This window comes from Phyllobates terribilis, unplaced genomic scaffold (genome assembly GCF_046119375.1).
Source record: "Phyllobates terribilis strain yellow unplaced genomic scaffold, ASM4611937v1 Scaffold_10__3_contigs__length_209671492, whole genome shotgun sequence".
Taxonomy (NCBI): Eukaryota; Metazoa; Chordata; class Amphibia; order Anura; family Dendrobatidae; genus Phyllobates; species Phyllobates terribilis.
In genome coordinates this window covers 203908411-203925781 of record NW_027362770.1, presented here as the reverse complement: position 1 = coordinate 203925781, position 17371 = coordinate 203908411, and the positions used below count along the sequence as shown (strand labels likewise).

Here is a 17371-nt window from a genome sequence, read left to right as displayed (position 1 = left end):
TCGCTCATCTCTCACCTCTCCTCCCTTATCTAATCTCTCCCCTCTCCTCTCCTCGCTCACCTCTCACCTCTCCTCTCATCTCCTCGCTCATCTCTCACCTCTCCTCTGCTTGCTCATCTCTCACCTCTCCTCTCCTCGCTCATTTCTCTCCTCTCCTCTCCTCGCTCATTTCTCTCTCCTCGCTTATCTCTCACCTCTCCTCACTCATCTCTCACCTCTCCTCGCTCATCTCCTCGCTCATCTCTCACACCTCTCCTCCCCTTGCTCATCTCTCACCTCTCCTCTGCTTGCTCATCTCTCACCTCTCCTCTCCTCGCTCATTTCTCTCCTCTCCTCCCCTCGCTCATCTCTCTCCTCGCTTATCTCTCACCTCTCCTCACTCATCTCTCACCTCTCCTCGCTCATCTCTCACACCTCTCCTCCCCTCTCATCTCCTCGCTCATCTCTTACCTCTCCTCTCCTCGCTCATCTCTCACCTCTCCTCTCCTCGCTCATTTCTCTCCTCTCCTCCCCTCGCTCATCTCTCTCCTCGCTTATCTCTCACCTCTCCTCACTCATCTCTCACCTCTCCTCGCTCATCTCTCACACCTCTCCTCCCCTCTCATCTCCTCGCTCATCTCTTACCTCTCCTCTCCTCGCTCATCTCTCACCTCTCCTCTCCTCGCTCATTTCTCTCCTCTCCTCCCCTCGCTCATCTCTCTCCTCGCTTATCTCTCACCTCTCCTCACTCATCTCTCACCTCTCCTCGCTCATCTCCTCGCTCATCTCTCACACCTCTCCTCCCCTTGCTCATCTCTCACCTCTCCTCCCTTATCTAATCTCTCCCCTCTCCTCCCCTCGCCTCTCATCTCCTCGCTCATCTCTCACCTCTCCTGTGCTTGTTCATCTATCGCCTCTCCTCGCTCATCTCTCCTCTCATCTCCTCTCTCACCTCTCCTCGCTCATCTCTCACCTCTCCTCCCCTCGCTCATCTTTCACCTCTCCTTCCCTCGCTCATCTCTCACCTGTCCTCCCCTCGCTCATCTCTCACCTCTCCTCCCCTCGCTCATCTCTCACCTCTCCTCCCCTCGCTAATCCCTCCCCTCTCCTCCCCTCGCTCATCTCTCACCTCTCCTCTCCTCGCTCATCTCTCACCTATCTCATCTCCTCTCTCACCTCTCCTCTCATCTCCTCTCTCACCTCTCACCTCTCCTCTCCTCGCTCATCTCTCACCTCTCCTCCCCTCGCTAATCCCTCCCCTCTCCTCCCCTCGCTCATCTCTCACCTCTCCTCTCCTCGCTCATCTCTCACCTATCTCATCTCCTCTCTCACCTCTCCTCTCATCTCCTCTCTCACCTCTCACCTCTCCTCCCCTCGCTCATCTCTCACCTCTCCTCTCCTCGCTCATCTCTCACCTATCTCATCTCCTCTCTCACCTCTCCTCTCATCTCCTCGCTCATCTCTCACCTCTCCTGTGCTTGTTCATCTATCGCCTCTCCTCGCTCATCTCTCCTCTCATCTCCTCTCTCACCTCTCCTCGCTCATCTCTCACCTCTCCTCCCCTCGCTCATCTTTCACCTCTCCTTCCCTCGCTCATCTCTCACCTGTCCTCCCCTCGCTCATCTCTCACCTCTCCTCCCCTCGCTCATCTCTCACCTCTCCTCCCCTCGCTAATCCCTCCCCTCTCCTCCCCTCGCTCATCTCTCACCTCTCCTCTCCTCGCTCATCTCTCACCTATCTCATCTCCTCTCTCACCTCTCCTCTCATCTCCTCTCTCACCTCTCACCTCTCCTCTCCTCGCTCATCTCTCACCTCTCCTCCCCTCGCTAATCCCTCCCCTCTCCTCCCCTCGCTCATCTCTCACCTCTCCTCTCCTCGCTCATCTCTCACCTATCTCATCTCCTCTCTCACCTCTCCTCTCATCTCCTCTCTCACCTCTCACCTCTCCTCCCCTCGCTCATCTCTCACCTCTCCTCTCCTCGCTCATCTCTCACCTATCTCATCTCCTCTCTCACCTCTCCTCTCATCTCCTCGCTCATCTCTCACCTCTCACCTCTCCTCTCCTCGCTCATTTCTCGCCTCTCACCTCAGGGGAAGGCAGGACTCTGGAGAATGCATTGCCGAGGGTCATGGAGAGCAGCTTCTCGCCCAGGATGGTCTTCAGGTGTTGGGCCATCACCTCCTGCAGCCGGGGGGAGCAGTGATTCTCCAGGGACAGGATGAGTGGATACGCGGAGGCCTGGAGGGAAAGAATAGGAAAGAAAGGGATGAGCGGTCCATGCGGTCACTCAGGGAGCATCACCCACCCTACTATATGGCGGCACTGCATGAGCACTATATTGGGGTATTAAAAGGAAAGGTCGGGACATAACAGCTGTATACGGGATTGAGCCCATGGATCAATGGAATCGGCAGTGATCACTGGAAAGGGGCTGGAAGAGCGTCTGTTCCCACTGTCCTGACCCCACCATGGAGCACACATCTGTCCTGACCCCACCATGGAGCTCACATCTGTCCTGACCCCACCATGGAGCGCACATCTGTCCTGACCCCACCATGGAGCTCACATCTGTCCTGACCCCACCATGGAGCACACATCTGTCCTGACCCCACCATGGAGCACGCATCTGTCCTGACCCCACCATGGAGCACACATCTGTCCTGACCCCACCATGGAGCGCACATCTGTCCTGACCCCACCATGGAGAGCGCATCTGTCCTGACCCCACCATGGAGCGCACATCTGTCCTGACCCCACCATGGAGCTCACATCTGTCCTGACCCCACCATGGAGCACACATCTGTCCTGACCCCACCATGGAGCGCACACATCTGTCCTGACCCCACCATGGAGCGCACATCTGTCCTGACCCCACATTGGAGCGCACATCTGTCCTGACCCCACCATGGAGCGCACATCTGTCCTGACCCCACCATGGAGCACACATCTGTCCTGACCCCACCATGGAGCGCACATCTGTCCTGACCTCACCATGGAGCGCACATCTGTCCTGACCCCACCATGACGCACACATCTGTCCTGACCCCACCATAGCGCACACATCTGTCCTGACCCCACATTGGAGCGCACATCTGTCCTGACCCCACCATGGAGCGCACATCTGTCCTGACCCCACCATGGAGCACACATCTGTCCTGACCCCACCATGGAGCGCACATCTGTCCTGACCTCACCATGGTGCACACATCTGTCCTGACCTCACCATGGAGCACACATCTGTCCTGACCTCACCATGGAGCGCACATCTGTCCTGACCCCACCATGGAGCGCACATCTGTCCTGACCCCACCATGGAGCGCACATCTGTCCTGACCTCACAATGGAGCACACATTTGTCCTGACCTCACCATGGAGCACACATCTGTCCTGACCCCACCATGGAGCGCGCATCTGTCCTGACCCCACCATGGAGCGCACATCTGTCCTGACCCCACCATGGAGCGCACATCTGTCCTGACCCCACCATGGAGCGCACATCTGTCCTGACCCCACCATGGAGCGCACATCTGTCCTGACCTCACCATGGAGCACACATCTGTCCTGACCTCACCATGGAGCACACATCTGTCCTGACCCCACCATGGAGCGCACATCTGTCCTGACCCCACCATGGAGCGCACATCTGTCCTGACCTCACCATGGAGCACACATTTGTCCTGACCTCACCATGGAGCGCACATCTGTCCTGACCCCACCATGGAGCGCACATCTGTCCTGACCCCACCATGGAGCGCACATCTGTCCTGACCTCACCATGGAGCACACATCTGTCCTGACCTCACCATGGAGCACACATCTGTCCTGACCCCACCATGGAGCGCACATCTGTCCTGACCCCACCATGGAGCGCACATCTGTCCTGACCTCACCATGGAGCACACATTTGTCCTGACCTCACCATGGAGCGCACATCTGTCCTGACCCCACCATGGAGCGCACATCTGTCCTGACCCCACCATGGAGCGCACATCTGTCCTGACCTCACCATGGAGCACACATTTGTCCTGACCCCACCATGGAGCGCACATCTGTCCTGACCTCACCATGGAGCGCACATCTGTCCTGACCCCACCATGGAGCGCACATCTGTTCTGACCCCACCATAGAGCACACATCTGTCCTGACCCCACCATAGCGCACACATCTGTCCTGACCCCACCATGGAGCACACATATGTCCTGACCCCACCATGGAGCACACATATGTCCTGACCCCACCATGGAGCACACATCTGTCCTGACCCCACCATAGCGCACACGTCTGTCCTGACCTCACCATGGAGCACACATCTGTCCTGACCCCACCATAGAGCACGCATCTGTCCTGACCTCACCATGGAGCACGCATCTGTCCTGACCCCACCATGGAGCACGCATCTGTCCTGACCCCACCATGGAGCACGCATCTGTCCTGACCCCACCATGGAGCACGCATCTGTCCTGACCCCTCCATGGAGCACACATCTGTCTTGACCCCACCATGGAGCACACATCTGTCCTGACCCCACCATGGAGCACACATCTGTCCTGACCCCACCATGGAGCGCACATCTCTCCTGACCCCACCATGGAGCGCACATCTGTCTTGACCCCACCATTGCGCACATATCTGTCCTGACCCCACCATGGAGCACACATCTGTCCTGACCCCACCATGGAGCACACATCTGTCCTGAGCCCACCATGGAGCACACATCTGTCCTGAGCCCACCATGGAGCGCACATCTGTCCTGAGCCCACCATGGAGCGCACATCTGTCCTGAGCCCACCATGGCGCGCACATCTGTCCTGACCCCACTATGGAGCGCACATCTGTCCTGAGCCCACCATGGAGCGCACATCTGTCCTGAGCCCACGATGGAGCGCACATCTGTCCTGACCCCACCATGGAGCGCGCATCTGTCCTGACCCCACCATGGAGCGCGCATCTGTCCTGACCCCACCATGGAGCGCACATCTGTCCTGACCCCACCATGGAGCGCACATCTGTCCTGACCCCATCATGGAGCGCACATCTGTCCTGACCCCATCATGGAGCGCACATCTGTCCTGACCCCACCATGACGCACACATCTGTCCTGACCTCACCATGGAGCACACATCTGTCCTGACCCCACCATGACGCACACATCTGTCCTGACCCCACCATGGAGCCCGCATCTGTCCTGACCTCACCATGGAGCACACATCTGTCCTGACCCCACCATGGAGCACACATCTGTCCTGAGCCCACCATGGAGCACACATCTGTCTTGACCCCACCATAGAGCACACATCTGTCCCGGCCCCACCATGGAGCACACATCTGTCCCGAACCCACCATGGAGCACACATCTGTCCTGACCCCACCATGGAGCACACATCTGTCCTGACCTCACCATGGAGCACACATCTGTCCTGACCCCACCATGACCCCACCATGGAGCACACATCTGTCCTGACCCACCATGGAGCACACATGTGTCCCGACCCCACCATGGCGCACACATCTGTCCCGACCATGGAGCACACATGTGTCCCGACCCCACCATGGCGCACACATCTGTCCCGACCTCACCATGGAGCACACATCTGTCCCGACCATGGCGCACACATCTGTCCTGACCCCACCATGGAGCACACATCTGTCCCGACCTCACCATGGAGCACACATATGTCCTGACCCCACCATGGAGCACACATCTGTCCTGACCCCACCATGGCGCACACATCTGTCCCGACCTCACCATGGAGCACACATCTGTCCTGACCCCACCATGGAGCACACATCTGTCCTGACCCCACCATGGCGCACACATCTGTCCTGACCTCACCATGGAGCACACATCTGTCCTGACCTCACCATGGAGCACACATCTGTTCTGACCCCATCATGGAGCGCACATCTGTCCTGACCCCACCATGGAGCGCACATCTGTCCTGACCCCACCATGGAGCGCACATCTGTCCTGACCCCACCATGGAGCGAACATCTGTCCTGACCCCACCATGACGCGCACATCTGTCCTGACCCCACCATGGAGCGCACATCTGTCCTGACCCCACCATGGAGCACACATCTGTCCTGACCCCACCATGGAGCGCACACATCTGTCCTGACCTCACCATGGAGAACACATCTGTCCTGACCCCACCATGGAGAACACATCTGTCCTGACCTCACCATGGAGCACACATCTGTCCTGACCTCACCATGGAGCACACATCTGTCCTGACCTCACCATGGAGAACACATCTGTCCTGACCCCACCATGGAGCGCACACATCTGTCCTGACCTCACCATGGAGCACACATCTGTCCTGACCCCACCATGGAGCACACATCTGTCCTGACCCCACCATGGAGAACACATCTGTCCTGACCCCACCATGGAGCACGCATCTGTCCTGACCTCACCATGGAGCACGCATCTGTCCTGACCCCACCATGGAGCACACATCTGTCCTGACCCCACCATGGAGTACGCATCTGTCCTGACCCCACCATGGAGCACACATCTGTCCTGACCCCACCATGATGCACACATCTGTCTTGACCCCACCATGGAGCACACATCTGTCCTGACCCCACCATGACGCACACATCTGTCCTGACCCCACCATGGCGCACACATCTGTCCTGACCCCACCATGGAGCGCACATCTGTCCTGACCCCACCATGGAGCGCACATCTGTACTGACCTCAACATGGAGCACACATCTGTCCTGACCCCACCATGGAGCACACATCTGTCCTGACCCCACCATGGAGCACACATCTGTCGTGACCCCACCATGGAGCACACATCTGTCGTGACCTCACCATGGAGCACACATCTGTCCTGACCCCACGATGGAGCACACATCTGTCCTGACCCCACCATGGAGCCCACATCTGTCCTGACCCCACCATCGAGCACGCATCTGTCCTGACCTCACCATGGAGCACGCATCTGTCCTGACCCCACCATGGCGCGCACATCTGTCCTGACCCCACCATGGAGAACACATCTGTCCTGACCCCACCATGGAGCACACATCTGTCCTGACCCCACCGTGGAGCACACATCTGTCCTGACCCCACCGTGGAGCACACATCTGTCCTGACCCCACCGTGGAGAAAACATCTGTCCTGACCCCACCATGGCGCACACATCTGTCCTGACCCCACCATGGAGCACACATCTGTCCTGACCCCACCATGGAGCACACATCTGTCCTGACCCCACCATGGAGCACACATCTGTCCTGATCCACCATGGAGCACACATCTGTCCTGACCCCACATTGGAGAAAACATCTGTCCTCACCCCACCATGGAGCACACATCTGTCCTGACCCCACCGTGGAGCACACATCTGTCCTGACCCCACCGTGGAGCACACATCTGTCCTGACCCCACCGTGGAGCACACATCTGTCCTTACCCCACCATGGCGCACACATCTGTCCTGACCCCACCATGGAGCACACATCTGTCCTGACCCCACCATGGAGCACACATCTGTCCTGACCCCACCATGGAGCACACATCTGTCCTGATCCCACCATGGAGCACACATCTGTCCTGACCCCACCATGGAGCACACATCTGTCCTGATCACACATTGGAGAAAACATCTGTCCTGACCCCACCATGGAGCACACATCTGTCCTGACCCCACCATGGAGCACACATCTGTCCTGACCCCACCATGGAGCACACATCTGTCCTGACCCCACCATGGAGCACACATCTGTCCTGACCCCACAATGACGCACACATCTGTCCTGACCCCACCAGGGAGCACACATCTGTCCTGACCCCACCATGACGCACACATCTGTCCTGACCCCACCATGGAGCCCGCATCTGTCCTGACCTCACCATGGAGCACACATCTGTCCTGACCCCACCATGGAGCACACATCTGTCCTGACCCCACCATGGAGCACACATCTGTCCCGACCCCACCATGGAGCACACATCTGTCCCGACCCCACCATTGCGCACACATCTGTCCCGACCATGGAGCACACATCTGTCCCGACCATGGAGCACACATCTGTCCCGACCTCACCATGGAGCACACATCTGTCCTGACCCCACCATGGAGCACACATCTGTCCTGACCCCACCATGGAGCACACATCTGTCCTGACCCCACCATGGCGCACACATCTGTCCTGACCCCACCATGGAGCACACATCTGTCCTGACCCCACCATGGAGCGCACATCTGTCCTGACCCCACCATGACGCGCACATCTGTCCTGACCCCACCATGGAGCACACATCTGTCCTGACCCCACCATGGAGAACACATCTGTCCTGACCCCACCATGGAGCACGCATCTGTCCTGACCTCACCATGGAGCACGCATCTGTCCTGACCCCACCATGGAGCGCGCATCTGTCCTGACCCCACCATGGAGTACGCATCTGTCCTGACCCCACCATGATGCACACATCTGTCCTGACCCCACCATGGAGCACACATCTGTCCTGACCCCACCATGGAGCGCACATCTGTCCTGACCCCACCATGGAGCGCACATCTGTCCTGACCCCACCATGGAGCTCACATCTGTCCTGACCTCAACATGGAGCACACATCTGTCCTGACCCCACCATGGAGCACAAATCTATCCTGACCCCATCATGGAGCACACATCTGTCATGACCTCACCATGGAGCACACATCTGTCCTGACCCCACCATGGAGCACGCTTCTGTCCTGACCTCACCATGGAGCACACATCTGTCCTGACCCCACCATGGAGCCCGCATCTGTCCTGACCCCACCATGGAGCGCACATCTGTCCTGACCCCACCATGGAGCACACATCTGTCCTGACCCCACCATGGCGCACACATCTGTCCTGACCTCACCATGGAGCACACATCTGTCCTGACCTCACCATGGAGCACACATCTGTCCTGACCTCACCATGGAGCACACATCTGTCCTGACCTCACCATGGAGCACACATCTGTCCTGACCCCACCATGGAGCGCACATCTGTCCTGACCCCACCATGGAGCACACATCTGTCCTGACCCCACCATGGAGCACACATCTGTCCTGACCCCACCATGACGCGCACATCTGTCCTGACCCCACCATGGAGCGCACATCTGTCCTGACCCCACCATGGAGAACACATCTGTCCTGACCCCACCATGGAGCACGCATCTGTCCTGACCTCACCATGGAGCACGCATCTGTCCTGACCCCACCATGGAGCGCGCATCTGTCCTGACCCCACCATGGAGTACGCATCTGTCCTGACCCCACCATGATGCACACATCTGTCCTGACCCCACCATGGAGTACACATCTGTCCTGACCCCACCATGGAGCACACATCTGTCCTGACCCCACCATGGAGCGCGCATCTGTCCTGACCCCACCATGGAGCGCGCATCTCTCCTGACCCCACCATGGAGAGCGCATCTGTCCTGACCCCACCATGGAGCGCGCATCTGTCCTGACCCCAGCATGGAGCACACATCTGTCCTGACCCCAGCATGGCGCGCACATCTGTCCTGACCCCACCATGGAGCGCACATCTGTCCTGACCCCACCATGGAGCGCACATCTGTCCTGACCCCACCATGGAGCGCACATCTGTCCTGACCCCACCATGGAGCGCACATCTGTCCTGACCCCACCATGGAGCGGACATCTGTCCTGACCTCAACATGGAGCGCACATCTGTCCTGACCCCACCATGGAGCGCACATCTGTCCTGACCCAACCATGACGCGCACATCTGTCCTGACCCCACCATGGAGCACACATCTGTCCTGACTCCACCATGGAGCACACATCTGTCCTGACCTCACCATGGACCGCACATCTGTCCTGACCCCACCATGGAGCACACATCTGTCCTGACCCCACCATGGAGCACACATCTGTCCTGACCCCACCATGGAGCACACATCTGTCCTGACCCCACTATGACGCACACATCTGTCCTGACCCCACCATGGAGCACACATCTGTCCTGACCCCACCATGACGCACACATCTGTCCTGACCCCACCATGGAGCCCGCATCTGTCCTGACCTCACCATGGAGCACGCATCTGTCCTGACCCCACCATGGAGCACACATCTGTCCTGAGCCCACCATGGAGCACACATCTGTCTTGACCTCACCATGGACCGCACATCTGTCCTGACCCCACCATGGAGCACACATCTGTCCTGACCCCACCATGGAGCACACATCTGTCCTGACCCCACCATGGAGCACACATCTGTCCTGACCCCACTATGACGCACACATCTGTCCTGACCCCACCATGGAGCACACATCTGTCCTGACCCCACCATGACGCACACATCTGTCCTGACCCCACCATGGAGCCCGCATCTGTCCTGACCTCACCATGGAGCACGCATCTGTCCTGACCCCACCATGGAGCACACATCTGTCCTGAGCCCACCATGGAGCACACATCTGTCTTGACCCCACCATAGAGCACACATCTGTCCCGACCCCACCATGGAGCACACATCTGTCCTGACCCCACCATGGAGCACACATCTGTCCCGACCCCACCATGGCGCACACATCTGTCCCGACCTCACCATGGAGCACACATCTGTCCCGACCATGGAGCACACATCTGTCCTGACCCCACCATGGAGCTCACATCTGTCCTGACCTCAACATGGAGCACACATCTGTCCTGACCTCAACATGGAGCACACATCTGTCCTGACCCCACCATGGAGCACACATCTGTCCTGACCCCACCATGATGCACACATCTGTCCTGACCCCACCATGGAGCACACATCTGTCCTGACCCCACCATGGAGCGCACATCTGTCCTGACCCCACCATGGAGCGCACATCTGTCCTGACCCCACCATGGAGCTCACATCTGTCCTGACCTCAACATGGAGCACACATCTGTCCTGACCTCAACATGGAGCACACATCTGTCCTGACCCCACCATGGAGCACACATCTGTCCTGACCCCACCATGGAGCACACATCTGTCGTGACCTCACCATGGAGCACACATCTGTCCTAACCCCACGATGGAGCACACATCTGTCCTGACCCTACCATGGAGCACGCATCTGTCCTGACCTCACCATGGAGCGCGCATCTGTCCTGACCCCACCATGGAGGGCGCATCTGTCCTGACCCCACCATGGAGCGCGCATCTGTCCTGACCCCACCATGGAGAGCGCATCTGTCCTGACCCCACCATGGAGCGCGCATCTGTCCTGACCCCACCATGGAGCACGCATCTGTCCTGACCCCACCATGGAGAGCGCATCTCTCCTGACCCCACCATGGAGAGCGCATCTGTCCTGACCCCACCATGGAGCGCGCATCTGTCCTGACCCCAGCATGGAGCGCACATCTGTCCTGACCCCACCATGGCGCGCACATCTGTCCTGATCCCACCATGGCGCGCACATCTGTCATGACCCCACCATGGCGCGCACATCTGTCCTGACCCCACCATGGCGCGCACATCTGTCCTGACCCCACCATGGAGCGCACATCTGTCCTGACCCCACCATGGAGCGCACATCAGTCCTGACCCCTCCATGGAGCGCACATCTGTCCTGACCCCACCATGGAGCGCACATCTGTCCTGACCCCACCATGGAGCGCACATCTGTCCTGACCTCACCATGGAGCGCACATCTGTCCTGACCCCACCATGGAGCACACATCTGTCCTGACCCCACCATGGAGCACACATCTGTCCTGACCCCACCATGGAGCACACATCTGTCCTGACCCCACCATGGAGCGAACATCTGTCCTGACCCCACCATGGAGCGCACATCTGTCCTGACCCCACCATGGAGCTCACATCTGTCCTGACCCCACCATGGAACACACATCTGTCCTGACCCCACCATGGAGCACACATCTGTCCTGACCCCACCATGGAGCACACATCTGTCCTAATCCCACCATGGAGCACACATCTGTTCTTACCCCACCATGGAGCACACATCAGTCCTGATCCCAACATGGAGCACACATCTGTACTGACCCCACCATGGAGCCCGCATCTGTCCTGACCCCACCATGGAGCACACATCTGTCCTGACCCCACCATGGCGCACGCATCTGTCCTGACCCCACCATGGAGCGCGCATCTGTCCTGACCCCACCATGGCGCACACATCTGTCCTGACCCCACCATGGCGCACACATCTGTCCTGACCCCACCATGGCGCACGCATCTGTCCTGACCCCACCATGGAGCACGCATCTGTCCTGACCCCACCATGGAGCACACATCTGTCCTGACCCCACCATGGCGCACACATCTGTCCTGACCCCACCATGGCGCACGCATCTGTCCTGACCCCACCATGGAGCACGCATCTGTCCTGACCTCACCATGGCGCACACATCTGTCCTGACCCCACCATGGCGCACACATCTGTCCTGACCCCACCATGGTGCACACATCTGTCCTGACCCCACCATGGCGCACACATCTGTCGTGACCCCACCATGGCGCACACATCTGTCCTGACCCCACCATGGAGCACACATCTGTCCTGACCCCACCATGACGCACACATCTGTCCTGACCCCACCATGGAGCACACATCTGTCCTGACCCCACCATGGAGCCCGCATCTGTCCTGACCTCACCATGGAGCACACATCTGTCCTGACCCCACCATGGAGCACACATCTGTCTTGACCCCACCATAGAGCACACATCTGTCCTGACCCCACCATGGAGCACACATCTGTCCCGACCCCACCATGGAGCACACATCTGTCCCGACCCCACCATGGCGCACACATCTGTCCCGACCTCAACATGGAGCACACATCTGTCCCGACCATGGAGCACACATCTGTCCCGACCATGGAGCACACATCTGTCCTGACCCCACCATGACGCACACATCTGTCCTGACCCCACCATGGAGGACACATCTGTCCTGACCCCACCATGGAGCTCACATCTGTCCTGACCCCACCATGGAGCACACATCTGTCCTGACCTCAACATGGAGCACACATCTGTCCTGACCCCACCATGGAGCACACATCTGTCGTGACCTCACCATGGAGCACACATCTGTCCTGACCCCACCATGGAGCTCACATCTGTCCTGACCCCACCATGGAGCACACATCTGTCCTGACCTCAACATGGAGCACACATCTGTCCTGACCCCACCATGGAGCACACATCTGTCGTGACCTCACCATGGAGCACACATCTGTCCTGACCCTACCATGGAGCACGCATCTGTCCTGACCTTACCATGGAGCACGCATCTGTCCTGACCCCACCATGGAGCGCGCATCTGTCCTGACCCCACCATGGAGCGCGCATCTGTCCTGACCCCACCATGGAGCGCGCATCTGTCCTGACCCCAGCATGGAGCGCGCATCTGTCCTGACCCCACCATGGCGCGCACATCTGTCCTGACCCCACCATGGCGCGCACATCTGACCTGACCCCACCATGGAGCGCACATCTGTCCTGACCCCACCATGGAGCGCACATCTGTCCTGACCCCACCATGGAGCGCACATCTGTCCTGACCCCACCATGGAGCGCACATCTGTCCTGACCCCACCATGGAGCGCACATCTGTCCTGACCCCACCATGGAGCGCACATCTGTCCTGACCCTACCATGGAGCGCACATCAGTCCTGACCCCACCATGGAGGGCACATCAGTCCTGACCCCACCATGGAGCGCACATCTGTCCTGACCCCACCATGGCGCGCACATCTGTCCTGACCCCACCATGGCGCGCACATCTGTCCTGACCCCACCATGGCGCGCACATCTGTCCTGACCCCACCATGGAGCGCACATCTGTCCTGACCCCACCATGGTGCGCACATCTGTCCTGACCCCACCATGGAGCGCACATCTGTCCTGACCCCACCATGGAGCGCACATCTGTCCTGACCCCACCATGGAGCGCACATCAGTCCTGACCCCACCATGGAGCGCACATCTGTCCTGACCCCACCATGGAGCGCACATCTGTCCTGACCCCACCATGGAGCGCACATCTGTCCTGACCCCACCATGGAGCGCACATCTGTCCTGACCCCACCATGGAGCGCACATCTGTCCTGACCCCACCATGGAGCGCACATCTGTCCTGACCCCACCATGGAGCACTCATCTGTCCTGACCCCACCATGGAGCACACATCTGTCCTGACCCCACCATGGAGCACACATCTGTCCTGACCTCACCATGGAGCACACATCTGTCCTGACCCCACCATGCAGCACACATCTGTCCTAACCCCACCATGGAGCTCACATCTGTCCTGACCCCACCATGGAGCTCACATCTGTCCTGACCCCACCATGGAGCTCACATCTGTCCTGACCCCACCATGGAGCACACATCTGTCCTGACCCCACCATGGAGCACACATCTGTCCTGACCCCACCATGGAGTACACATCTGTTCTTACCCCACCATGGAGCACACATCTGTTCTTACCCCACCATGGAGCCCGCATCTGTACTGACCCCACCATGGAGCCCGCATCTGTCCTGACCCCACCATGGAGCACACATCTGTCCTGACCCCACCATGGAGCACGCATCTGTCCTGACCCCACCATGGCGCACGCATCTGTCCTGACCCCACCATGGAGCACACATCTGTCCTGACCCCACCATGGAGCACGCATCTGTCCTGACCCCACCATGGCGCACGCATCTGTCCTGACCCCACCATGGAGCACGCATCTGTCCTGACCCCACCATGGAGCACGCATCTGTCCTGATCCCAACATGGAGCACGCATCTGTCCTGATCCCAACATGGAGCACGCATCTGTACTGACCCCACCATGGCGCACGCATCTGTCCTGACCCCACCATGGCGCACACATCTGTCCTGACCCCACCATGACGCACACATCTGTCCTGACCCCACAATGGCGCACACATCTGTCCTGACCTCACCATGGAGCGCACATCTGTCCTGATCCCACCATGGAGCACACATCTGTCCTGACCCCACCATGGAGCACACATCTGTCCTGACCTCACCATGGAGCACGCATCTGTCCTGACCTCCCCATGGAGCGCGCATCTGTCCTGACCCCACCATGGAGCACGCATCTGTCCTGACCCCACCATGGAGCGCGCATCTGTCCTGACCCCACCATGGAGCACGCATCTGTCCTGACCCCACAGTGGAGAAAACATCTGTCCTGACCCCACCATGGAGCACACATCTGTCCTGACCTCACCATGGAGCACACATCTGTCCTGACCCCACCATGGAGCGTACATCTGTCCGGACCCCACCATGGAGCGCGCATCTGTCCTGACCCCACCATGGAGCACGCATCTGTCCTGACCCCACAGTGGAGAAAACATCTGTCCTGACCCCACCATGGCACACACATCTGTCCTGACCTCACCATGGAGCACACATCTGTCCTGACCCCACCATGGAGCACACATCTGTCCTGACCTCACCATGGAGCACGCATCTGTCCTGACCTCACCATGGAGCGCGCATCTGTCCTGACCCCACCATGGAGCGCGCATCTGTCCTGACCCCACCATGGAGCACACATCTGTCCTGACCCCACAGTGGAGAAAACATCTGTCCTGACCCCACAGTGGAGAAAACATCTGTCCTGACCCCACCATGGCGCACACATCTGTCCTGACCTCACCATGGAGCACACATCTGTCCTGACCCCACCATGGAGCGTACATCTGTCCGGACCCCACCATGGAGCGCGCATCTGTTCTGACCCCACCATGGAGCACGCATCTGTCCTGACCCCACAGTGGAGAAAACATCTGTCCTGACCCCACCATGGAGCACACATCTGTCCTGACCCCATCATGGAGTGTCCATCTGTCCTGACCCCACCATGGAGCGCACATCTGTCCTGACCCCACCATGACGCACACATCTGTTCTGACCCCACCATGGAACACACATCTGTCCTGACCCCAACATGGAGCGCACATCTGTCCTGACCCCACCATGGAGGGCACATCTGTCCTGACCCCACCATGGAGCACACATCTGTCCTGACCCCACCATGGAGCACACATCTGTCCTGACCCCACCATGGAGCACACATCTGTCGTGACCTCACCATGGAGCACACATCTGTCCTAACCCCACGATGGAGCACACATCTGTCCTGACCCTACCATGGAGCACGCATCTGTCCTGACCTCACCATGGAGCACACATCTGTCCTGACCCCACCATGGAGCGCACATCTGTACTGACCCCACCATGGAGAGCGCATCTGTCCTGACCTCACCATGGAGCACACATCTGTCCTGACCCCACCATGGAGCGCACATCTGTACTGACCCCACCATGGAGAGGGCATCTGTCCTGACCCCACCATGGAGCGCGCATCTGTACTGACCCCACCATGGAGAGCGCATCTGTCCTGACCCCACCATGGAGCGCGCATCTGTCCTGACCCCACCATGGAGCACGCATCTGTCCTGACCCCACCATGGAGAGCGCATATCTCCTGACCCCACCATGGAGAGCGCATCTGTCCTGACCCCACCATGGAGCGCGCATCTGTCCTGACCCCAGCATGGAGCGCACATCTGTCCTGACCCCACCATGGCGCGTACATCTGTCCTGACCCCACCATGGCGCGCACATCTGTCCTGACCCCACCATGGAGCGCACATCTGTCCTGACCCCACCATGGAGCGCACATCTGTCCTGACCCCACCATGGAGCGCACATCTGTCCTGACCCCACCATGGAGCGCACATCAGTCCTGACCCCACCATGGAGCGCACATCTGTCCTGACCCCACCATGGTGCGCACATCTGTCCTGACCCCACCATGGCGCGCACATCTGTCCTGACCCCACCATGGAGCGCACATCTGTCCTGACCCCACCATGGAGCGCACATCTGTCCTGACCCCACCATGGAGCGCACATCAGTCCTGACCCCACCATGGAGCGCACATCTGTCCTGACCCCACCATGGAGCGCACATCTGTCCTGACCCCACCATGGAGCGCACATCTGTCCTGACCCCACCATGGAGCGCACATCTGTCCTGACCTCACCATGGAGCGCACATCTGTCCTGACCCCACCATGGAGCACACATCTGTCCTGACCCCACCATGGAGCACACATCTGTCCTGACCCCACCATGGAGCACACATCTGTCCTGACCCCACCATGGAGCGCACATCTGTCCTAACCCCACCATGGAGCGCACATCTGTCCTGACCCCACCATGGAGCTCACATCTGTCCTGACCCCACCATGGAGCTCACATCTGTCCTGACCCCACCATGGAACACACATCTGTCCTGACCCCACCATGGAGCACACATCTGTCCTGACCCCACCATGGAGCACACATCTGTCCTGACCCCACCATGGAGCA

General features: G+C 59.0%; 1 protein-coding gene across 3 annotated transcripts in view; it reads right to left on the bottom strand.

Moving 5' to 3' along the window:
• Positions 1–17371, bottom strand: part of PLCZ1 (phospholipase C zeta 1) — a 162195-nt gene that overhangs the window by 61935 nt on the left and 82889 nt on the right. For all 3 annotated transcript variants that reach the window (XM_073650570.1, XM_073650572.1, XM_073650571.1), the window contains exon 4: positions 2066–2218. In XM_073650570.1, the coding sequence (XP_073506671.1) occupies positions 2066–2218 (153 nt within the window). The remainder of the gene's footprint in view (positions 1–2065; positions 2219–17371) is intronic.